This window comes from Suillus plorans (assembly GCF_016647745.1).
Source record: "Suillus plorans strain S12 chromosome Unknown HD556scaffold_57, whole genome shotgun sequence".
Classification (NCBI taxonomy): Eukaryota; Fungi; Basidiomycota; class Agaricomycetes; order Boletales; family Suillaceae; genus Suillus; species Suillus plorans.
In genome coordinates, this window is record NW_024537441.1 from 111,871 (window position 1) to 136,037 (window position 24,167).

Sequence of the window (24,167 nt, forward strand, 5' to 3'; positions counted from 1 at the left end):
GTCGTCAATAAGCTCGATGATGTAGCGGTAGAAGTTGTTACGACTGGGATGAGTCGAGCTATCCTTGTCTGAGTAGACAATCGGTAAGATACCGGATAGACGTGAGTCTGCTCTTGAATGAGAGATCAAAGGTTCTGGCTAAGGCGAGTGTCGCTGACTCCCTTAGAATAGTAGTTCTTAGACAGTAAGGTTGGAGACCTTACTGAAGGACAATGTTCCAGGTAAAACCCAGTAGATTAAAGTAAAGAATACAACCGTAGGTAGCTAGGTTTATATACAAGTGTTCAAGCGGAGCTTGTAAATGTGTTATCAGAATAGAAGCGTGATAAGAGAAAGATAAGGCGGACAGCCCGCTTGGCGAAGATAGCGAAGATAAGAGATAAGCATGGTACGGACGGCCCGTTTCGTAAGTGAGATAAAAGAAATGAGTATAGGGGTTTAAATGTTACTGTAACATTACCCCTCTGTTATGGTTGAAGTCTCCGACTTCAATATTCCTCGTTGTTGACGTACTCGTCCATGTGTTCGTAGTAGATAGGGTCTGCGTCGGCGTTGCAGAACTCCGGTTCGTTGTACTTGGTGGCATACTCCCGATTTGCCCTGTCTATCTCATCCTGGAGTTCTTCATCTTTCCTGGCCTCCCATGCCGACAATGCTTCGTAGAAGCCTTCATCGGTGTAAACCAATGGGAATAACTCTTTCTCGGCGGCGTAAGGACAATAGATGGAGAGATGACCAGGTTTCTGGCTCTGGCATACGCGGCAATGGTATTCGGGGCAGTTCTTGTGGCGATGCCCGAGTTTCTTACAAACACAGCAAACAAAATTGTCTGCGGAGAACTGGGGTTGTTTTACTGTGATGACGTCGGGGGTCTCGGTGAGGTCAATGACTTCACGCTTCTTTCCTTTAGAAGCTCTAGTCTTCGACACTCCGTGCACGGTAGCTCCTCTGCGGGTCTTTCGTTTAAAAACAACGGTGGGTTCGGGGATGGGTAGTGGTTCTTCAGCTGGCGCTGGCTGAGCAGCAGGCTGAGTTTCTTCTCTAATCGTATCTGTAACAGGTATACTGCTGGGGGGAGTGCTAGTAGAAGGGCTTGGCGGGCGACCGACTTCGGTCTCGTTTCGCTCTGCAACAGTCCGTATAACTGATCTGCAGACAGTGCTAAAAGCAGAAGGAAGCAGCTGAATCTCAAGGCTGCGTATTTGTCTCTGGAGGTGTTGGCAAGCGAGTCTGAGGGCATTGTTTTCTATCTCCTTGAATCTGAGTTCAAGGGCGGAGGTGGCGCGTATAACGTGAATCTGGGATAATATGGGGGCGGCAACAAATGCGGGTTCTTTGGCGAGTTGTTTCTCTAGTTCAATTGCGTGGGGAAGGGACAACAAGGTTGTTTCGACGATGGCGTCGTCGTCTAGGTCAACGATATTTTTCTTGTATGTGGAGTTTTCGAGGGAGTAGGCGGATGAGGATGATCCAGTAATGGAAGGTGTCAATGGGGGAGTCATGTTACTTGGGATGTTTGTTCTGAGGGGAATGGTTCGTTCAGTTCAACTTGTGTCTCCTTTTATACGTTGTTAAGAGTTCTTTCGAACTCCGCAAATTCTCCTCGGGTATCCATTCGTTGCTTCCGGAAGAGTAGCCTATCCAAGATACGAGATAGCGTCTTCGTTTACCCGTGCCCTTATGGCTAAGAATAGCTTCTATTTCGTATTCTTCTTCGCCATTGATAACGTCAGGTGGAGGTTCGGCGTAGTTCGGTCCGTGTATCTCTGTTTCGCGATAGGAGGATAGTTCAGAAGCATGGAACGTGGGGTGAACTTTCCATTGATCTGGGAGTTTCAGGGTGAACGTGATGGGAGATAAGACTGCGGTGATAACGAATGGACCGTATCGCTTGGGCGCAAGTTTCCTAGATGGTAAAGATGTCAGGAGATTGGTGGCCGTGAGCCATACCTTATCTCCTGTCTTCCATGGTCGGTACTTTCCATGGCGAGATCTTTCTGCCATTCGCTGCATAGCAATGTTATGGCAGGCGAGTGCTTCTTCTCGTATCTTCTGGAGGTTCCTAAGTCTTTCTTCTGCTGCTGGCGTGTCTGATACCGGTAAGATGTGGGGAATTCCCCGTGGTTCGTAGCCCATCATGAGGAAGAATGGGGACGTGTTTCTGGCGTCATTTTTTCGATGGTTGTGGACAAATTCGGCGATAGGAAGGTGGTTGGACCATTCTAACGGGTTACTTCTACAGTAGATCCGTAGGTAGGTTTCGAGTTCTTGGTTGAGACGTTCCGTCTGCCCGTCTGTCTGGGGGTGGTAGGCAGTTGATGCAGCAATCTGATATCCAAGAAGTCGGGCGAGTTCTCGAGAGAATTTTGAAATGAACTGTGGTCCTCTATCAGAGATTACTTTTTCGTGGAGGCCGAATCTCTTGAATACGTTCTTGAGGAATAGTTTAGCCACTCCTTCTGAGGTGATGTTTTTGTTACATGGTGAAATAATTACCCCCTTCGTAAGCCCATGGTCTACCATGATCATAATAGAGTCAAAACCACCTGACACAGGTAGATCGGTGATAAGGTCGACAGATACTTGGGAAAAGGGGCGCGTGGCAACGGAGGGAATCGGGCGTAAAGGTGGGGTAGTAGGATGCGTGTCGGCTTTCATCTGCTGACATAAAGCGCATCCGTCGACGTATTTGCGAATATAGGTTCCCATGGCGGGCCACCAAAAATCCCGCTTCACTAGCTCTTCCGTTTTGAACCGGCCGGGGTGTCCCGCTGTAGGGTGATCATGATGTTTAAATAACACATCATGCCGTTGGGCCACTGGTACGTAAGCTCGGTGTTTATAAAAAAGGACGTTATTGGTGCATGTCCAATCGGAGAGGGCGGATTTCATAGGGGGAAGGCACACGCCGTCCAATGCTTGTAAGGCTTTCTGATATACTGGATCCTCGGCAGAGTTACGTGCAATGCTTTCTGATAGGTCATTATCAATCAGTCGTACGAACATGGTATCAGGGAGGAGAATGCGATTTTCATTATCATCCTTTCCGAGTGAATGGTCTGGTCGTCGCGAGAGTGCGTCAGGGGCAGCTAATTTGGTTCCCGCAACGTGGTGTAATTCCAGCTGAAAGTTGGACAAGATGAGCTGCCAACGCGCTTGCCTTCTTGTTAACTTCTGAGCGGAGCGGAAGTACAAGAGATTCATATGATCCGTGAATACTATCACGGTATGGGGGCTTCCTTCCAGGTAGTGGCGCCATTCAGAGAGTGCTCTGATGACCGCCAATAATTCTCTATCAAAGATTTCGTAGTTTTGTTCTGCGGGGTTGAACGATTGAGACAAGTAACCGCATGGGTGGTACATCCCATTTTCATCAGTCTGCAACAGTACTGCTCCAGTCGCTGCAAGCGATGCGTCGGTAGCGATTGCAAATTGTCGAGTTGGGTCAGGGTTCCGTAGTACTGGTTGCGATAAGAAGGCGTTTTTGAGGCAGTCGAAGGCGTTCTGGCAGTCATCTGTCCACAGGAATGGGTGATCTTTCTTTGTAAGGTCAATAAGAGGTCGAGTGATGTCTGAGTAATGAGCGACGAATGCTCGGTAGAAATTGCAGAACCCCAGGAACGATCGTGTGTCTTTTAGATTTTCCGGGGTTGGCCAATGCTTAATTCCATCTACTTTGGCAGGTTCCATCCCTACTTCTCCGGGTCGGATTATTATTCCAAGATACTCCACTTCCTGAGCGTCAAAAGTGCACTTTTCTGGTTTGACAAACAGCTTTTCTTTTCGGAGGATGTTGAGGATTTCAATGGTTCGTTCCTGATGTTGTTGAAGATTTTTTGAGAAGATTAAAAGATCGTCCATGTATATGACTAACCACCCCTCGTTTATCTGTTGTTGACAGAGGTTTGCCATGAACGCCTGGAATGTTGCGGGGGAGTTTGTCAGTCCGAAGAACATGACCGTTGGTTCGAATAGTCCTTCTTGCGTAGTGAACGCTGCTTTCCATCGATCTTCAGGGTGGATTCTAACGTTGTTGTACCCCGATCTTATGTCGATCTTCGTGAAGTACTTGGCGTCATAAAGTCGTTCGATGAGGGATTTAGGCAAAGGGAGAGGGTATTGGTTTCGTATGGTCCAGTCGTTAAGATACCGATAATCTTGACAGGGACGTAATTCCCCGCTTTTCTTTCCTACGAAAAAGAATCCGCTAGCTTGGGGGGATTTAGACGGAACAATGAAGCCTTTTCTGGTGTTTTCTTCAATAAAAGTTTTGACGGCTTCTCGTTCCTTTCCTGATAATGGATAGACTTTTGACGTCTTGGGTACGAATCCTGGTTTGAGATCAATATGATGATCTACCCCGGGCCTTTCAGGCGGAAGTTTGTTAAGGCTGTCTTTGGCGAAAACATCTTGGTACTGGTGTAAAAAGGGGGGAACGAGTTCTTCGAAAGTTTTCTTCTGTTTTTCTATTTCTCCTGCGACTGCGAATTCTTGGGCTTTATTGCTTGTCTTTCCGAAGTTTTGTTCCTTTTTTGATGTTCCATCTCGAACGAGCGGGGTATCGAAAGTTAGATCTTCGATGATGCGCACAGTTGATCCGTCAGTGGCGTATTCAACGAGTATCTCGTCGTTGGCTAGTTGATAGGCTAGTGGGTCGAGGACTGGAGATCTAAAATTTTCTGACCAAACATCTTCTTTAGTGTCATAGTTGGGGACTTCTTCGTCCATTACTTCTTCTACAGAAGCGGTATAGGGGGAGGTGGTTTCATTAGTTGCCACCTTCACCTGTACTGGCTTCCGTAGTTTAGAGTTTACCCAATCTCGGGACGTTTCCTTCTTGACGGTTTTCTCCTGTTTGAAGAGTGGAGGAAGGGATCTTCTTCGTCGTCTCCTATCGATGTTCTTTTCTATAGCCAACGATCTTTTTGTTGATGGAAGTGACACTGTTTTGGTTTCCCAATCGATCTGGGGTTTCAGTGCAGAGAGCCAAGGGAATCCCAGGAGGATTTTGTCTTGTCTGGCTAGTTTTGCTACATTGAATTTTCCGATCATAGTTCGCTGATCGATTTTGACCGTGAGTACGCAATAGCGGGAAATGAGTCCTCCTAGAGCGTCTGATCCGTCTGCAGTGATGACAGGGAAAGGTCGAGAGAGTTTATGGGTTTTTATCTTATGCCTTTTGCAAAAGGCATCGCTAATAAAGGTTCCGGATGCTCCGGAATCGATGATCATGGATGTTTCGACGGTTTGTACGCGTTTATCGGAAAAAATGGATGCAGGGATTCTTAATTCATTTCTGGTTCCGATAGAACATATTAGTCGTACATGAGTGGGATTTACTGACGTCGAGGCAGTGTCCCTTTCTAAAAATCCATCTCCACGAAGCGGCGTTCTACTTCAGTGAAGTCGCTGTCTTCTTCTTCTTCGACTTCTTTCGCTTTCTCTTTCATCGTTTTCCTTCAGATCAGTGTTTTCCTTTTCGGGGTTTCTTCTTCGTTCTTCTCCTTCTTTCTTCTGAGAGGAGTTTTGGAGGAGGAGGCGCGACTTTCGACTTCGTCGTCGCTGCTACTTTCTTCCTCTTTGTTTCTCCGGATCTGGTCCCTTTCTCTAGGGTGGAAGGAGGTGTCGTTGGCGCGATGTCCTACTTGGTGACATTTGAAGCATCTTCCTTCTTTGAGATGTTTCTTCAACTCTGCGTCTGACAGACGGCTTATGCGATCGACTTCCATATCGTCGCTCCTTCTGGGAATATAATGCTTGTTCCCGAAGTTCTTCTTCTTCTGCTGGTTGGGTCTTTCCTTTCTTTTGATAGCTTTCAACCTTTGAAAAGCGTTATCGAGGTTGATGCAGGTGTTGACTACGGTGTCAAAGTCGTCGAGACTTTCACCGGTACGGTGCATGCTGTCTTGGAGCCCGTAATCTAGACCTTGTCTAAAGAATTCGATAAGGGGGGCTTGTTCGGTCATCCCTGCCCTGTGTGCGAGGAGTTTGTAGTTGGAGATGTAGGTATGGAGGTCTCCTCTCATTTCTAATCCTCGGATTTTCATCATGGCGGTTCCGGCGGGGTCCATGGGTTTAAAGGCTTCGTCGAAGTCCTTTTTGAAGGTGGCCCAAGTTCCATAACCAATTATTTGACCAGAGGTGTCTTTCCTCGTAGGGTCTAGGGCTGCTTCCATGAAGTCTTCTGCCCATATCGCCGTGTTTCCTTTTGTCATATAAGACAATACTAGGATGATCTTCTTTTTGTCCTCGTTGTATACTTGATCGTTGATATCAAGGTACGTGTGACATTTCATCATGAATCTCTTAGATTCTTCTCGGTCTCCATCGAATTCAGGAGGGGAGCCGATCTTGAGTTCTATATCTTTGGCTTTGGTCGTCATGGTGTTCAAAGGAGGGATATTTGGTAAGGCTCCTAGGTTCAAGGCTCCGATCAAGGGAGTTAACGAAGTCATGGTGTCGGTTTCGTTGCAGATGGCAACGGTTCAGTTGATAAGACTTTAATCTTTTGTTATGACTGGGATGAGTCGAGCTATCCTTGTCTGAGTAGACAATCGGTAAGATACCGGATAGACGTGAGTCTGCTCTTGAATGAGAGATCAAAGGTTCTGGCTAAGGCGAGTGTCGCTGACTCCCTTAGAATAGTAGTTCTTAGACAGTAAGGTTGGAGACCTTACTGAAGGACAATGTTCCAGGTAAAACCCAGTAGATTAAAGTAAAGAATACAACCGTAGGTAGCTAGGTTTATATACAAGTGTTCAAGCGGAGCTTGTAAATGTGTTATCAGAATAGAAGCGTGATAAGAGAAAGATAAGGCGGACAGCCCGCTTGGCGAAGATAGCGAAGATAAGAGATAAGCATGGTACGGACGGCCCGTTTCGTAAGTGAGATAAAAGAAATGAGTATAGGGGTTTAAATGTTACTGTAACAGAAGTCACGATAATTAAAATCACCGTCCTCCTCAGTCCAGGTATTTCTGGAGCTGATTCCAAATCGGACCTGGGAGATGTCAATGTGAGCTATGAGTGACAGCAGTGACGATGAACCTGTACACAGCCATAAGCAATGTGTGGAGGTTCCACAGTAGTCATAGCGTGCAAAGTAGTGTTAGATGGACGTGTCCCTTGTGATTGCGCACCATACGCAGTAGAAGGGCCTGTGAATATGTGTCTCATGGTCTAGAAATAATGTGAGAAGCGTGAAAAAGGGAAAGATAGCAATACCCACACGCTCAAGGACGAAGCCATCAAGAAAACCATCCATCATATTGTCCGGGTCATAGTTGACCCCGGGAAGATCACCATTCCAAAGAAAAGCCGGTAAGGTGTCTGCCTCCATGCGAATCTTGCCACCTTGCAGCCGTTCAATTGTACTGAAGTAAAGTTAGCAGCGCATTTACAAATTAATGAACCTTACGTTGTTGGGTCCTCATTGAAACTCTCGATCTCACCGATTGGGCAGAGAAAGCGGGCTAAGACTGGGTGATTCATACCCAAATGTGTGCGTCGACCACTGCCATCATGGAGAGGGGGAACCACAGCTTTGACTGCTGGATTTGGAGCCACATAGTCGCAAATCGGTATTTTCAAACGTGTTGAGTCATCTGAGCGAGTGCCTGAAATGGCAGATTCCATCTAAAACACAGGTTAGAAAGCACTGATGGTGCATATATGCGCATATACTCACCTTTTGGACGATCTTCCTGAGTTCCGAGGCTGTCTTCGGGTCCTTCGAGCCGGCTATGAGAGGCTTCAAGCCCGGTGCGAGCTCCAGTAAGCGCTTGTAGTTCTGTTGGTACCTGTCCCATGTTTTCTGAGAGCTATACAAGGGAAAAATAGTCTATCAGCGTCAGTAACATACTTTTTGGACATACAGTTTTGACAACCGCTTCTCTCGATGAGAAGCGTCATCTTCATCCTCGGATAAGTCACCGGAATTGGCAAGTTTGCACTGCTTCAGTAGCGTGCCGATGTTGATGACCTTGTCGATCTTGCAGAACATGTCGACACATTGGGTGATGCAGCACGCAGCTGCAAGATACTCCTCATGCAGATCTGATTTCGCCTCTTTCTTCTCCGGCCTATCAACAATGAGAAGTAAGGGCTCGAGATGAATAGGTAAGCACTTACTTTTGTTTCTCGTCATCAGACTTTGATGACCGTTGTTTCTTCTTGGTCGAACACTTGTGGGCAGGTTGAGAATCTTCTGAGTCGCTTGAGGAGGAGCTCAATGGTTTTGATGGGCTTGGAGAATGCTTGCGACGTGCCATGGTGGTTGAAGGTACTAAAGGATGATACAGGGTTAAGGGGAAGATCAGTAGGGAATGTCATTTGTGGCAAGTCATGTGATCGTGACTTGGTACAACAGTGATTATATGCGCAACAAGAAATACAACATTAATTCTACATCTACAACTTGAGTGATTCCGGAAAATGCCGACTGACTTTGAAAGTCACGTGACTTTTGAAATGGGAAGTCCGAACTTGTTTTGTACCATTGACTTATGCACTCATATCCTCATCGCCGTCATCACACATCCTCCTCATCCTCCTCATCCTCCTAACTGAACTCTTGGTGGCGCCTCTCCACATCCAGTTGTTGACAAACTATGACTATATACACCATATATGCACACAAACTCTGGTGAGTTTTTTACTTTATTTTTATTTGCACTTCACTTCCTGGTCCAACACGCTTCTAGGAAGCGACTTGGACCAGAGGCTGTCAGGCTGCGAGGACACACCTCTAGGAGGCAACTCTGAGCACTTAAGCCTGACAGCTTCTAACTTTTATTCCTACTACTTACTATGTGTACTGACCCCATCACAGAGCGTCCCATCTTCACCTGCCCTCACATCTTCACCTTACGATGTCAAGCAGCGTAGCCCCACACTCATTCTCACAGCCGGCATTGGTGTCATCGTTGCATTCCCTTTACATGTTGTCCCACATTGTTTTGCCTCCCACATTTATGGGGGAGCATACACGCCGGTCATCGACAAACTCTGCACGACATCAGACATTCTCACCCGCCCTCGCATTCTCACCCAACCTCATGTTCACCCGCCCTCGCATCTTTACTCGAGAACCTGCAGAGCAACGTTCTTAACCGCAATGTCAAGATACCAATACTATCGTCCGTGCTATTGGACCTGCTTTGATCCTTATTTACCCTCACATCACCACGACCATCTTGGCTGAGACGGCTGGTATCATTGACACTGGCACCACCCTCATCCTCCTTGCCAGCAGTACGTATCTCAAGTGCAGTCTCACAACCGCTGTCCTTCTCTCATCGAGGCACACCGCAATGACATTTGGCTCTATTCTGAACGGTCCTGATATGGGAGGACTATAGTGGCACGCCAATGGAGTCATGGAGGCAAGTCTGGCTTTTGGAGTGCGTTTTGGGAGGTATTTTCTTTTCCTGGGTCTGGGCTTAATGCTGGATCGCCCTGTTTGCATGTGACTTAGTGTATGGATTGCAAGATATATTAAATTTGCTTCACCCCGCATCATGCACCTCCAAGTGATTCTCTTACTGATCCACAGTGCAATAGAAATGGATATAATGTCTTGCACGTCTCTGATGACTCCCTCATCCACCTTCTGATGGACGACGACCTCACCTGTCTAGGCTGCGATAAGGCATTTTCGACTCAGAAACATCTGAGTAGTCACGAGGCTCAGTGTCCTAAACTGTGTGCATTGAAGACAAGAGTGAGCAAGCCGCAACGACACCTGAACAAGAAGAGAAGGATTCAAGATGACCAGATACATGACGACACTCAGATAATGACTGATGAACCGACAGATGTTAATATTAGAGATGACATGCCAGTTCACAACATGCAGGTAAGTCTCTGGCACTGTGTATTCAGGTCTTACTGACACGAATCTTCAAGGTTGACGACTACAACGTCGCTGGACCATCTGGTGCATCACCCCATCATTCTCCCCCCTTGCCAGAACCATTCCCTCCCAGCCCTGCTCCTGTTATACGTTCTGGTCGTTCTGGTCGCAGGATACGAATGCCAAATCGCTATGTTGACTACCTTCCGGGCTCTGCGACCCATCTTGAGCACATGCCTCAGGCTAGTGAGCCCATTGAAGAGCCCGAGGTTCTGCAATTCAACAATGATGATGTCCAGCAGCACCCGCCGCTCGTCCCATTCCAGACACCTCCTGATTCAATGGGGCTCTATCGCATCTATCCCACACCTCCCACCTTAATTCCCCAGGGTGGTGCTCTTGACAGCGTCTGTGACGTTCCCACCCTGGATGCTGCAGGCAATGCAGCCGAACAGACCTCGCAAAACTTAACTGGAGTTCCCTTACCACCGCCCAAAATCACGCGCGAAAATCTATATGATGCCTTCAGCAGCCCAACAGCAGGTCTTCTCATGTGTTGGCAGTACTCGGGCTCGACTACCAAGTCAGCTGCAGAAACACACCGTCTCACAACATTCCTTGACGATGACGAGTATAAAAGAGAGGACACACATATATTCAACATTCCACATGAGAAGAAGCTCATCGAAGATTACCTTATGGATACTTCAAATCCATTCCGTGCGGACAACGGCTGGCGGATGTCGTCAGTTAAAATACATCTGCCGAAGGAGAAGACTAAATGGCCCTCCGAAGTAGATGCACCCGAGCTCGAAATTGAGGGAGTGCACCATCGATCATTAACTAACATCATTACATCAGTTTTCGAAGACAGTGTTTCGTCGACCTTCCATATGACCCCCTTTCAGCAAATGTGGGAAACCTCTGATGGACGCAACATAGAAATATTTTCCAAGGCCTATTCGTCCGTTTCAATGCGAGAAGCTTACGCCGAGGTTAATTCACTTCCTCGCACAGCTGATGACAACCTTGAGTGTGTCGTCGCTTCACTAATGATGTGGTCTGATGCAACCCACCTTGCTAGTTTTGGTGACACGTCACTCTGGCCATTCTACCTTTTCTTTGGAAACCAATCGAAGTACACCCATGGCAAGCCGACTGCCTCTGCATGTCACCATGTAGCTTATATTCCGACTGTGCGTCATGTCCCATTAATCTTACTAGTGCGCTAATCAATCACACAGCTTCCAGACGATTTTCAAGATAAGTACAGGAAGGTCTTCAGTGATACCTCAACAGCGGATGTACATACCCATTGCAAGCACGAACTAATGCACGCTATATGGGAGCTTCTTCTTGACGAGGAGTTCATGCGTGCATATGAACACAGTATCGTCATTTGTTGCGGTGATGGAGTCACATGCAGGATCTTTCCGTGTTTTTTCAGCTATTCTGCTGATTATCCAGAGAAGTAGGTTGCTTATTTATTGTTTAACACTACCTCACATTTTCTACCAGGATTCTGCTCGCAAATATCAAGTTCATTGGCCAGTATCCTTGTCCTCGATGTCTTGTTCAGAAGGTCGATGTTCTGAAGATGGGAACAAAGTCAGACATGAAGCAGCGTGAGGCAACTGCACGTGTTGATGATGAAGCTCGCCATCAGAAAATTGAAAAAGCCCGAAAGCTCGTCTTTCGGAAGGGTGCAAGAATCGAAGGCAAGCATGTCAAAGATATTTTAGGTGAACAATCACTTGTTCCGACTCGAGTAAGTGTTTCCCTATCCCACATTGCATACTTAGCTCATATTACCCTCAGAATGCATTTTCAGAGCACCTTTTCCGGTTTCTATTCAACTTTTTCACACTCTTTGTCATGGACTTACTGCACGAGTTTGAACTCGGTGTCTGGAAAGCCATATTTGCCCATCTGATGAGGATCTTATTCACCACAGGAGGATCAGCAATCCAGAGTCTCAACTGGAGGTAAGTTCGAGTCCATACTTCAGCTGTTGACAGTACTAATCTACATCACAGGTACCGGAATGTACCCACGTTTGGAAGAGGAGCAATTCGATGTTTTCACAATAATGCATCAGCAATGAAGCGACTCGCTGCCCGCAACTTTGAAGACCTTCTACAGGTATGTTATCTGAGTCTGTCTTGTGCGGTTCTTAACATTTTCTTAGTGTGCAATACCTGTATTTGAAGGTCTGCTTCAAAAGGACAGTGGTGATGACAATGACGACGACGAAGGCAAATACTTCAACAAGATCATACTGGATCTGTTATTCGATTTGGCAACTTGGCATGCTTATGCAAAGCTCCGCTTGCACACTGACGACACACTATCGTTCTTTGACTCAGCAACTGTTGTGCTAGGCAAAACAGTTCGCAATTTCTCTTGTACAGTGTGCGCTCATTACCATACTACTGAACTCCTCCATGAACATGCAGCTCGTGGCCGACACCAGGCTGCACTCACTGCTAAGCACCCTCACCCTCAGACTGCTCAAGGAAGGTCTACCGGAGCAAAACGAAAGCTACTCAACCTTCAGACATACAAGTATCATGCCCTTGGTGATTATCCGAATACAATTTGGTGCATGGGAACCACAGACAGTTATAGCACCCAACCAGTGTTACAAGTAACATCGGTCACGTGGCCCCCCTATCATTTTCCCTTCATCCTCGCCCTCACCATCTACCGGCTTGTCCTCCTCTACCGGATATCCGTTGACCGGATCCTCGGGACCATTCCCATCCCTCGTCTCCACCCCATCATCCACCTTATCTCTGATAATGCACCAACATGCGCACGTACCTTGGCACTATGACTCGTCCAGACTCGTGCCACCAATGTGGCTTTCCCTTCTCGTCTCTCTTGACTCGCACCTGCCATGCATTGTAACTCTACCATTGGCCCTGTCCAATGTTCATCAGTCTCATTCCGCATTTGACCTCTCATCACTAATCAGGCTGTGTTGCCAACGTACCTATACCCTTTCTGTTTCCCCTTTACCCTTACCTACAGTACGGTAACCCAGCCCTCAACCCTTTCCACTTAGTATAAGTAGTCGGTCATCTTGTATTAGATTCCCTAACTTGAATCTACTCAATCTTCCCTCGAAACTACTTCCTTCAAGAGCCTCTCAGCTCTTGTCTCTAGTATGACTTTCTTAGGTGCTCGTTGCATCTAAGTCTACCTCAATTGATGGTCATCATTATGACAAGACTGTCCTTCCTTTGACTTCAGTGACTTCACAGACAGCCGTCTTAGAAGTCATGTGACACACGCGTCTGTGATATCTGCCAACTCAACGTCGCCAGTCTCACTCGCTACACCGGACCCTTCCGGTTACGTCACGAACGTTAGCGGACGACACCCCTCTTAGGGCTCCGCATAACAGATCTATTTGAGTGTGTAACAACCAGTGAGTATTTTTTTCGTCGAAACAAGTCTAACTAACACATTTGAACTTACCAGGGTGAACTGCAACACCGATGCTCAAAACGACGGTACCCACGGACCCCAAAGACTAAGAAGACAACAACTGCGAGCATTGCATCACAGGAAGCCCTCGAGCGCTTTTGTGAGAAGGTCATTGCTGCTCGTGAGCATTTTGCAAGTGAAAACCCGATCCAGTCACAGTATCGGCGTGAATGTACCTCACCATCTGACCATTACTACATTGCAAAACATTCAAGGGCAAGTCATGATCTCACATCTTGGCTAGGTGAACTAGGAGATGATCCTGCAGCCGAGGTACTAAGTCATTCCTGCTTGATATCACTGCAACTCCCTCATATTTTGTTTAGAATTTTATACCTCGACTCAAGGACCATTTACTCGCCCGTCTTCGTAATATTGCATACGATGGTGATGAACACGACTTCTCCGATGAAGATCGCCGCTCAGTCCTAATTACGGACAACAAGATGTTCAAACACAACATTCTACGCATCAACTATACTACATACGACCTGCGACGTGAGCAAGATACCATCAATCCTCGTACCCGTGCCGATATCATGGTGCTCGCTCATGAATAGGGATGGACGGGGGTAAACCCCAGGGTACCATGAGCCTAACCCACACCCCTACCCCTGGAGGGTCTTACCCCTCAGCCAAGGGTCAGGGGTAACCCAGGGGTATTATAAGGGTACAAAGGTATCACAAGGGGTACAGGGGTATTATCACCATCAAGGCTAGAAGACATAGTAGGCTGACTTTATTTTACTTATATCTTACTCAAATAATAGCTAACTCACAATATAAGATCACAATAAGCCCAATAGCCATTATACTGTAACACTGTTGACAACTTCAAAATTTTATACTTATCAATCACTCCTATGGTAATCAATTTGGGGATATATTATGCCTAGGCCCAGGGGTACTACCAATTGTCCAGGGGTACAGGGGTCCTGAGATCCCTACCCACACCCCTACCCCTTGGTACCCCTACCCCTGACCCTCAGGGGTCACCCATACCCCTGTCCATCCCTACTCATGAAGATGAACGCACGCACCCATATTGGTATGCACGTGTTGTTCAGATTTTCCACGTGAATGTGGAGTATCGCGAGCATTCTGCAGCATTACGAACTCCCCCGACTCGTCTCGATGTCCTGTTTGTTCATTGGTTCCGTCGTGACAGCTCACCTGCAGGCTGGGCTGCAAAATGTTTGCAGCGCCTCGAATTTTTCGATCACAATAGCCTTCCTGATGCATTCGGATTCTTGGACCCTGACTCAGTTATTCGTGGTGTTCATTTAATTCCTGCATTTGATTTTGGTACTACTGACGAGTTACTGGGGCCAACATTTGCACAGCGGAAGGGTGACTCATGTGGGGATGACTCAGACTGGTGCTTTTATTACTTAAACGTGTAGGTGCTTTGAAACTCACAATTGGACTGTTATCTAACTTTACATATGTACAGGTTTGTAGATAGGGACATGTTCATGCGGTTTCGTGGTGGCGGAATAGGCCACAAGGCCACACACGATTGGGACGAATTTCTCCAGCTTGAGGGACACGGACATGACGAAGCTGGAAGCGATGATTCAGACTTGGAAGAAGATATGGAAGACGACTCAGATTTGGAGGTCGATAATATTAGGCTTGAGGAGGGACAAGATGGCAAACGTGACGAGGAGGACAAAGAGGAGGAAGCGGACAATGACAAGGACAAGGACAGAGTAATTGCTGATGATGGTGAGGAGCTTGATGGCGATGTACTTGCAGTGGAAGGTTATGGGGCACTATGATCACAAGTAGCACTGAATGTATTGCATATAATCTACTACAATACATCTTATTATCTAGCGGATGTCTGACAAGTACACTACAGATAGAGTGGTATCTATCTGACAGCGAGTTGGACAGACGGATGTCTGACAAGTACACTACAGATAGGGTGGTATCTGTCTGACAGCGAGTTTGACAGACGGATGTCGTGCTGACACGTCAACAACGCTGGTGTATCTTATAATAGCTCACGCGTATCACACACGTGTGAAAATTTGCCACATATCACGTGGTATCTGATTTCGGCAATTTTGGTGATGATGTACCAAATATAACTCTTTGGTGACCCGGGTAGATTCACAGAATTCCTTTATACTCCTCTCATGCTGTTCTATCGCATAACCCAATGATCAGCACTAGCTCGCTTGAGCCGGCTACCATCACTTCAAATTTTCGACTGCCCACGCTCAGTATGGTATCGGCCCGAGTGACGAGTCGCAGTAATTATATAAACGACTACCACCGCCGACAAGCTGAACTGGAAACAGGCCGTCTGGGTTCATCAGCGGGTTGGATTGTGCTACGGAGTGCTACAGAGCGCTCTGTAGCACTCTGTAGTGAATTACGATTACCTGATGTTGATCTTCTAGGTTCTTTGCCACTCAGTGACGCGTTCAACTTACTGCGGTGCATTCCATATCTCTTCTTCAAGTTTGTCTTTCCTCTAGCGCTCCTCACAGTACCCGGCACCGACCACTTCCTGTGCGATGAATGAACTCTAAAGCATGCGTGTTTGATACTATCATGAACACCGGTCTGCTTACCCTTATGAGACTATATGGTGATTATCGACTAAGGTCAGCGAGGCACTAGATATCGGGTAAACGCGAGAACACGGAAAGGAGCGGGTAGCGCAGTGCTCGGCCGATAGCGACATATGTCGAGTAGGCTGCGCATCCTACAGGTAAGTTAGTTTGTCACATTATTAATATTGTCTCCCCGATACACGGAGAAAATTGCTGATAGGACGTTTAATCGGTTTTGGGCACCGTAAGTCCAAGCATGGGAATGGGTGCTCGTCATTATTGTCCTTGTCTTCCTCAACTGATTCACGTTAGAGCTTACGGTGCGTAATTGTTGAGTATGTGTGCTAACGCTGAACTGCAACAGGACAGTCTGAGCACTACTTTACTCTCGTCAAGGTCCTTCTGATCATCGTTTTCATCTTTCCGGATTCATCTACGACTGGGGCGGAGTAAAAGCTGGACCCGTTTATTGTTTCGGCGGTGTTAACTTACTGGAGGCAGTTGCTGCGGGAGAGTCTGTTCGACCGCATTAAACTATCCCTCGGGTTATCAAGGCTACTTTCCTCCGGATAGTCTTTTTCTAAATTTTGACCATCCCAACAACCGCACTTGGCATTAGCTACTATCAGACTCAGATGACAGCATCTCCACTGACTGTGGTGTTTGAGTGTACTGGGTTGTAGATATGGCTAGGACCGGGACTCAGACTCAAGTCTTTGCTGAAAACAGAACCGAATGTCATTATGAAATTGCTATCAACAACTTGAATATCGCGGCGTTCTAAGTTATAGTCAGGAGCTGGATGTGGGTAGCACTGTATCGTGACGGAATAAATATAACATGTGTTACGACTGCAAGGACACGAGAAAATGTGGTGTTCGAGATCAACTCGTTTGTATCACTAGCAGGAACAGCTAACTCTGTCTCTCGTGCTCTGCCTTTATATAGTACAGAACTTCATCAACCGAAGGCCGCATCCCGATCTGCGTCGACCAACATTGTTCAATATAGCACCAGTGATCATCGGCAATTGCAGGCGATGCAGGTCGTGTTGGCAGAATGCCTTTAGATTTGGCCACAATGACAAGAGGCTCTTTCTCCATATCAAAGTACGGGGGGCGGCCAGATAGCACCTAATAAAATATTTGGAATCATTCATTCGCTGAAGATAAGAGGGGGTTTCGGCGTTACCTGCATCATGATGCAACCAAATGAATAGACGTCACTCGCTTTATTCGGCTTGCTAACACATTCGTCGGGCTTTTCGGTATCAAGTGGTATAATTTCTGGAGCAGCCCAACGAGTTGCGCCTGAGCTGTGAGATGCGAAGAAAGATGTCTCATGATCCGCGAGTAGGCACGACAGACCAAAATCCGCAAGTAGAGCATCCCCGTTCTCATCGATCAGAACATTAGGCTGAAATTTTATGAGCAACGCGGACTGACTGGTGAAAAAATTGTGACATACAGGCATAAGGTCTCCGTGTACAATATCTTTAGAATGCACTGATTTATCGTGCATCGTCAAAATGAGGTCACATAGCAACTAAATTCACTCACGATACTGCAGGCCTAATACGATTTGGAGGAGCTGTATTTCAACTGATCTGAGGGTGCGTTTATAGACATAGATAAGAAATACTCACAAGAAGAAAGAGACGACGCATTTCAGGTGGCGACTGCTCACGCCGCATTGTACCCAAGTATTGATGGAGAGAACCGTTTTTCATCCATGGACACACCAGCGCTGGGATAATTTCATATTTTTCCGTAGTGCCATACAAAGGCACTATGTGCGAATGTTCCAGCTGTCTCCAGACAAAGACTTCCTGACGTAATTTCTGTATAGAAAGTGATGTTAAATGCCACATACATCGACTACACGAGAGCTAACCTTGATCAATTTATTTAGGTCTTCTGGTTTCCTTGACGGCACTCTGAAAGCCTTGACTGCGACTTTTTGTGGGAGTATCTATTAGGATTGAGCCAATCTGTTGGGAGGAAATCAATTAATAAACGAACTTTGGTACCGTTTCGGAGGAAGGAACTTGTTAATTTGCATTTCCAGACGTTGCCGAATCCGCCAAAATTGCGGGGGAAATCATCGATGCGTGAAATATAAGCCGTAAGATCCTCAGGTTCATCGTGGTATTTTTTGAAGTCAACATATCTGGAAATGTCATAGCTCAAAGCACTGTCTGTTGTGAAAAGAAGTATACATACGGTTTTAGGAAAGTTTGCGTCAGTGGTGAACGAAGATCCCCCTCGTGGTGAGGGTCATCATATGCAACCAGGGGTCCAAGGTCCTCGAAACTGGAAAATGATCCAGAAGGCGAGACAATACAGGGCGATTCAGAGTCAGTGCTACTCGTTGTAAGACTTGGGACAATTTTTGATTCATCAGAATCATTGCCCTATTGGTACACAGAATTCGGTCAATGTCTTCTGGGCGCCCATTGATAGCTAAGTACTTACTGAAGTGGCACTCCCGCTGGTGAAGCGTGAGATAGTCTGCGAGCAAATAATGCGCAGTTTCTTCCAGTCAGTTCCTAATCATTCGTCATCAGCATTGATCCATCAGGTAGAACACTACTTACCATTTGATTTTGAATTCTCCGCAACCGGATGTGACATGATGCTGGGGCAGCAACGAAGAGAAGACTGGATAAATCTTTCGAGAATAGGAGGAGTTACAGCAAGTGGAGAGCGAACTCACATTTATTGGACTGGAAGCATCCTTGCAAGTTTCACAGAAGTAAACAACTTGCCATCACATATCAGCATGAGCACTCATTTGCGAGTCTTCTGACCTGCCAGACCCTGCGTTCTTGGCCATGATTTCTCCAAAACATCAGGTGGATGATCACCATATTCACGGCGGCTGAGCCCAGATTAATGAATTCACCGTGGCAGGTAACCGTAGGTTTGAGGTAGGTGACAGACCCTTGTAATATGATCAAAGTGCTTTAACCGCAATCACGTGTTGACGCGAGCACTCACAACGCTGTTGACTCGATAAGAAGGGTGATGGTTTCTCATATAACAAGAACAGCTCAGACGAACCTTTCGGGAGTACAACTCGGTGCTGTGTATCGGCCGACCAGTGCTTCTCCGCGAACAACGGTAGCGTAGTACCTACTGGATGTGAATACTTGTCATGTACGCAGCAAACAGGCTTGAATGCCCTTCTATGCTGTGAAGTCCAAGTCAGTGCTCGCGAATTTAAGTCTGGTAGTTGTGACATACCCTCAGGCTGGCCATACTAGTACACAATAGCCTATCGTTCAAGATATTCGGATGTTCGCGGGACAAGTGCTGGTAGCCGCTGAATTTTACTCTGCAGATTGAGTTTCGTGTACCCTTCGATTATTCCTGCCACTGATCACCGCAGGTTCTAAGAATGGCATTCGAAATCGAATACTCCGATAGAGCGGATAGTAGTACTAGCAAGGCATCATGATTGCTGGCGGCTTCTTTTCAAAGTCCGCACCTCGCGGCGGTGAACGTGTACTTCGGCATTTTCGCAGGTGACCGATGACCGATTAACCCCATGTCAGCCTCGATGTGAGTTGCACAGCTTGTCGATGGTGGTTGGCTCGGGTGAGTCTTTTAATGCCGTCATGAATACTGATCATAGACCTCGAGGCCCGAGCTTTCCGCGCAAGAATTACCACATGAACTTTAGAACAAAGTTTTCCATACATACCAATGCCCGAATCGATTGGCCACCAATTGAGCCAATTTAAAACGTCAGTGGATCACCTAACGCCCACTGCCCTGGGAATTCTACAAGCTGTATGAGGTGTGATAGTATGGATGTACTTGCCATCAAACTGCCTCGTCTATCGCAGCCGGGCTGGCTTTTGGGGATGGTAAAAAGTTTTACAGGCCATACTTAGCATGGTTCGCACAGGTGGGTCTTCGGCTTGATGCATGTCACGATGGTTCGAAGAACTGTGACTTTGTGAACTAGGAAACATAATTAAAACAGCATTCGTATTGCATTTATAGCATGCCGTCGAAGGTATGAATATCGCCTGCATTCAGCGTCTAGCATCCACATCTCGTGCTTACCTCAATAACCAGAGGTCATGTCCAACAAAACGCTGGACCACGCCCCTCAACAGGGCTCTGGCGTATCTGACCTGCTTTCATATTTCGGGCTAGTGGTGAAGTTACCTTTGACGTTCATTCGATGGTCATACCGAGAAATGGCACCCAAAACTCTCCATTCGTTTGCTGAAGGCTTGTGCCCAAATCCGCAAGGCGCCGTTCCGAATCCAATCATCTCAGACTCTTGGACCGTGCTGAGAAAAGGTCATAATATTGATATTCCTGAGTACACACGTTGCTTCTCTCAGTGTTTATTGGCTGAATTCTAGAATAGCTTGATGAATCCATCATCAGATTCTTCCAGGTGGACACCAACCACTCCAGCCAATTCGCAGGGGCATCCTGCGGGAGAGTCTCAGTGCGGCTCTGCCCTCGATCTCACCAGGCAAATTGTTCGGCGCGAAATATACCCAACTCTGTCGGGTACGTACAGTGACGTTTGGCGATCAACGTGGTGCCATGACAAGCAAAAGCGTGATGTGAGTGAATTTTACATATTAGAATCCTCAAAATCCAAATTGAACCTTGTTAAGGTTGCGGTCAAGTCAGTGAAAATTCCATTTTTGAATGAGGATGAGAAAAGTAATAATCGTCAAGTTCGCTCTTTCGTTTGTGTGCAAGAAAACCCGCTTACGCATGACTTAGAAACTAATGGTTAAAGTATCATCTTGGGCGCATTTACTTCACAGGAACGTTTTGCCACTATATGGAATTGCGCACGGTTTTGGGCACTTTCCGTCACTGGTGACGCCTTGGGTGAACGAGGGGTCGTTGAATGACTTTATCGCTGATCATCATTTGTCACTGGGAGGCAAGTTGGATCTCGTAAGACTTTAACCATTTCGGTGGAAGTGTGTGTTTCTTACTCTTGCACTCGCGTGGCCTAGGCCAAACAGGTAGTAGCTGGCCTTGGCTATCGTAAGTTTTCTTGCATTCGTCATTGCAATGATTTTCGTTGATTTCAAATGTAGTACACGCTCATTCTATTGTACACGGAGATATCTCTGGAGTAAGATCACTGTCCCTGGAAGTATGGTTCGCTAATACTTGTCTAGTTCAATATCCTGGTGGACCATGAGGGTAGAGCACAGTTATGCGACTTCGGAGTCATGTCGTTGCTCGCAGAAATCCCATCTTTGGCACAGCCATCTGGAGGTATCCGCTCTGCAGTACGATGGACCGATCCTCAGTTATTCGATGTCCAAAAAGGCGTAATCAATCCATGCATCCCAACGGAGCAGACTGATATCTATTCAATAGGCAGTGTTCTCCTGCAGGTATGATACATCATGCCCTCGTGGCATCACCCGCTTACCATATTGCGACCCTAGTTGCTCACAGGATCAATACCTTACTACGATATCAAGGATAACATCCGTGTCCTTATATTATCTTCGAGAGGCGTAAAACCCAAATGTCCTCCAGAAACGAACGTCACTAGTGCACAGTGGAGTTGTATTCAAAGATGTTGGTCTCCTTGCGGACTTGCCAGTCGTCCAACTATCGAGGAAATAGATGAGTTTCTCGAGTCTGAGCTACGGATGGCAGGTATGCATTAGCGCACTTGAATTCCAGTACGTACATCCACACGTTTCATAACGCACTCCCAGACAGAATATTTCATGCAGACTGTATTTTGCTGTACTGCTAGCTTTTTTCGGTGTTTATCTTACCAGTGGTCGTCCTACGTGCCTGATTGTGACCGCGGAACCTTACATCCCTGTTCCATTTGATCTTTTGGTTGTTGGTTGTGTGCGAATGAAATCGCCTGCGATTGAATGGAATAGCCACGAGATTGATAATAGTCCGTGGGCCCCGCTTATGGTACGAGGATACAACCGTGCAACGATGTTTCATGAATTAATAGATTTTATATTGTCCAGCAGGCATCACGGCTCATAAACGCCGACTCAGGGGGCGCTTGTATGCGAGTAGCCATCCAGAATACGTCACGCACCTACTGCAGCTCAGACGATCACTCCACGTTCAAAGGTAGGGGTTCTGCGCATCGTAGAGGCCATTCAAGTTGCCTTACAAATGAAAAATCAAAATCAATTGACGTCTTTAGCATTGTGTTTCTCCCAGAGAGGGAAGTGAAGGTGTCGACGGAAGGAGTAGGGCTTGTATCATATCAAATCAGCATGACGCGATCCGGACGCAAGCGCAAGCTAACACAACTTTATCGGTTATTTGTAAGTACTACGTACTCTACGGGAAAGCAACATGTAGATCGAGCTGCGGTGAAAATATCAAAGGAAATTGTGGCTGTGACAGGAAGGGAGAGCACAAAGGGGCAGGCATTTAAGCGCGGAGAAGAAGAATCCAAGATCAAACAGTATGTTCAAGATATCGACATATACATAAAAAACATGCCAAGGGTCGTATGCATACCAGGAAACCTTAGGCAGGCCAAGGTTTGTATGCATACACAGAAGCATCGCAGGTATGCATAGCTACTTTTCTATGATACTAGCCAGGGTACCGGGTTGTGTCGAAGCTTAATTGCTGCCAGGGCGCCGTGTGGCGCTTCAGACGCGCATTTTCAGAAGGTGGGCGGGTAGGGGCCAGTCTAGGGAGGGTCTTGCCTGGGCCTCGAGGTGTTCATATACTTTGCATGTACTTATACTACCTAGCGCATGTAGTGTAGTAGCACCTAACGCAAAATACTACCTCTATTGCCTTCGGTAGGATTTCAGTTCCTGTTCCAATGTCTACCCCGAAATTTAAATGCAGACAACCATCCATATTTTCCTTTCTATCCGCCAAGCAGAGGCGTGCCACTGCTCTAACCAAAATTCGTACACTTGTCTTTGTTACAGCTGGTAACACCGGTCCTTCCCCCGTTGAATGGGATATCACAACTGCAGAGCTCTCCAACCTCCTGCAAACGCGTAATTTCGAGGGTCACACGGCGCTATATTGGGCTATTGTGAATCACGCGCCATTTGTTAAATTCATTGACCGATTCAAATTTTCGCCCGAATGCTCTTCCGACCTACGTCTTGCATGCATGCGAACTAGCAACCATGCATTATTCTCAGACCTGAAGTTGCAAAATACCAATGGTAAGTTCCTCTTAATACCCACCCGAGAGCGTTTGCATTGATGTATGACAACTCATCAGCCAAGAACGAGTCTTTAAGACTGTCTCTGGGCTGTCAACCAGATAAGGTTACGGTGGATGATGGGGGAGACAACTACCAGTTCGTTGCTTCCTTCATCATCGAGAAGTTCCAGAAACGCCTGCGCACTACTCAAGAATTAAATTATGAGTTTGTTGCACGTGGTATAGGTTAATGTCTTTCGGGTTGTTCCTTACGCTCATACAATCATGCCCTGCAGGACGTATATGGCGATTCTCCTTTAATGTGGGGCCTAAGGAGAAATGGGTCGCTAGCTGTGGTCTCTCTTTGCCCAGTCTTTCAGCTTATGCACGTTCTTCACTCCGGCTAGAAACTCATACAAAGACAGGGGAACCTGGCCGTGAAACACCCAGAAAGGTACACGAGGATACAAAATCCATGGAAATGCGAGCGGCGAAGGGGTAAGTTTAAATCTGCCTTGACACATTCAAAGTTGAGGTACTGACGAATTTATGATTTGTATGCGACTATTTTTTGTTTCCCTGTTGGCTATGCAGAAAGATGGGCAATGTAGATGGAAAAGTCAAGCCTACCGTCTATTGGGACTCGGAGTTGAGCGATCAGTGGGTAATATACGAGTAAGTCTTTTGCTTCCTCAACCTTATCTTGTAATGGTGATTGCTGCGAGCAACATATATTGCCCCTCTTCTCCTCTGACGATTTCAACTGACTGTGTTGTTGTAGCAATCCCAATGATCTGGCCTGCGATGACACCCTACATGCAACGCTGAAGATCGCACTCGAAAATCCTCCGCCCGTTATGACAGGTTCGCCTTAGCGCATTTGAATTCCAGTACGTACATCTGCACGTTCATAACACACTCACAGACTGAACATTTCATACAGGTTGTGTTTTGCTGTACCGCTAGCTTCATTCGGTATTTTGTGTTGCTCCATGTCTTGTCTTACTGGTTGTCGTCCTACATACTTGATTGTGACCGGAACATTGTATCCCTGTTCTATTTGATCTTTTGGTTCTGTGTGAACGAAATCACCTGCGG

At 46.7% G+C, this 24,167-nt stretch overlaps 5 protein-coding genes across 5 annotated transcripts; 2 read left to right on the top strand and 3 right to left on the bottom strand.

The window, feature by feature from the left end:
• Positions 1-6,961: 6,961 nt before the first annotated feature.
• HD556DRAFT_1446826 (uncharacterized protein) lies at positions 6,962-8,269 on the bottom strand (the record flags this gene model as incomplete). Its single annotated transcript, XM_041307159.1, has 7 exons — positions 6,962-6,999; positions 7,055-7,178; positions 7,228-7,372; positions 7,417-7,634; positions 7,687-7,819; positions 7,874-8,080; positions 8,130-8,269. The coding sequence occupies 7 exons, from the start codon at positions 8,267-8,269 to the stop codon at positions 6,962-6,964; spliced, it is 1,005 nt and encodes a 334-aa protein (XP_041156647.1).
• Positions 8,270-16,352: 8,083 nt separating this feature from the next.
• On the bottom strand, positions 16,353-17,965 carry HD556DRAFT_769376 (kinase-like domain-containing protein). Its single transcript, XM_041311569.1, has 6 exons — positions 17,933-17,965; positions 17,557-17,882; positions 17,471-17,501; positions 17,379-17,416; positions 17,103-17,327; positions 16,353-17,044 (listed from the first exon to the last, which is right to left on the bottom strand). The coding sequence occupies exons 2-6, from the start codon at positions 17,779-17,781 to the stop codon at positions 16,826-16,828; spliced, it is 738 nt and encodes a 245-aa protein (XP_041156648.1). The 5' UTR covers positions 17,782-17,882; positions 17,933-17,965; the 3' UTR covers positions 16,353-16,825.
• Positions 17,619-18,854, bottom strand: HD556DRAFT_769428 (uncharacterized protein). Its single transcript, XM_041311570.1, has 5 exons — positions 18,508-18,854; positions 18,386-18,459; positions 18,134-18,324; positions 17,805-18,080; positions 17,619-17,751 (listed from the first exon to the last, which is right to left on the bottom strand). Exons 1-4 carry the CDS (start codon positions 18,542-18,544, stop codon positions 17,819-17,821), a joined length of 564 nt encoding a protein of 187 aa, XP_041156649.1. The 5' UTR covers positions 18,545-18,854; the 3' UTR covers positions 17,619-17,751; positions 17,805-17,818.
• Positions 18,855-20,414: 1,560 nt separating this feature from the next.
• HD556DRAFT_769443 (kinase-like domain-containing protein) lies at positions 20,415-21,682 on the top strand. Its single transcript, XM_041311571.1, has 7 exons — positions 20,415-20,502; positions 20,557-20,605; positions 20,669-20,848; positions 20,911-20,941; positions 20,995-21,032; positions 21,079-21,300; positions 21,355-21,682. Exons 2-7 carry the CDS (start codon positions 20,591-20,593, stop codon positions 21,580-21,582), a joined length of 714 nt encoding a protein of 237 aa, XP_041156650.1. The 5' UTR covers positions 20,415-20,502; positions 20,557-20,590; the 3' UTR covers positions 21,583-21,682.
• Positions 21,683-22,988: 1,306 nt separating this feature from the next.
• On the top strand, positions 22,989-23,815 carry HD556DRAFT_769537 (uncharacterized protein). The gene is made up of 4 exons (XM_041311572.1): positions 22,989-23,088; positions 23,148-23,309; positions 23,366-23,567; positions 23,664-23,815. The coding sequence occupies exons 1-4, from the start codon at positions 23,034-23,036 to the stop codon at positions 23,746-23,748; spliced, it is 504 nt and encodes a 167-aa protein (XP_041156651.1). The 5' UTR covers positions 22,989-23,033; the 3' UTR covers positions 23,749-23,815.
• The last annotated feature ends 352 nt before the right edge of the window (positions 23,816-24,167 follow it).

Excerpts from the sequence above, each read along its gene's own strand:
- HD556DRAFT_769376 (XM_041311569.1), bottom strand. The coding sequence starts at position 17,781 with ATGTGGCATTTAACATCACTTTCTATACAGAAATTACGTCAGGAAGTC. Across the intron at positions 17,417-17,470 it reads CGTATTAGGCCTGCAGTATC|TGCATTCTAAAGATATTGTA; the intron begins GTGAGTGAATTT and ends ACGATAAATCAG. Across the intron at positions 17,328-17,378 it reads TACACGGAGACCTTATGCCT|CCTAATGTTCTGATCGATGA; the intron begins GTATGTCACAAT and ends ATAAAATTTCAG.
- HD556DRAFT_769428 (XM_041311570.1), bottom strand. The coding sequence starts at position 18,544 with ATGTCACATCCGGTTGCGGAGAATTCAAAATCAAATG. Across the intron at positions 18,460-18,507 it reads GGAGAATTCAAAATCAAATG|GAACTGACTGGAAGAAACTG; the intron begins GTAAGTAGTGTT and ends ACGAATGATTAG. Across the intron at positions 18,081-18,133 it reads ACGCAAACTTTCCTAAAACC|ATATGTTGACTTCAAAAAAT; the intron begins GTATGTATACTT and ends TGACATTTCCAG.
- HD556DRAFT_769443 (XM_041311571.1), top strand. Across the intron at positions 20,942-20,994 it reads AGTAGCTGGCCTTGGCTATC|TACACGCTCATTCTATTGTA; the intron begins GTAAGTTTTCTT and ends TTTCAAATGTAG. Across the intron at positions 21,301-21,354 it reads TAGGCAGTGTTCTCCTGCAG|TTGCTCACAGGATCAATACC; the intron begins GTATGATACATC and ends TTGCGACCCTAG.
- HD556DRAFT_769537 (XM_041311572.1), top strand. The coding sequence starts at position 23,034 with ATGCGAACTAGCAACCATGCATTATTCTCAGACCTGAAGTTGCAAAAT. Across the intron at positions 23,310-23,365 it reads TTATGAGTTTGTTGCACGTG|GACGTATATGGCGATTCTCC; the intron begins GTATAGGTTAAT and ends CATGCCCTGCAG. Across the intron at positions 23,568-23,663 it reads GAAATGCGAGCGGCGAAGGG|AAAGATGGGCAATGTAGATG; the intron begins GTAAGTTTAAAT and ends TTGGCTATGCAG.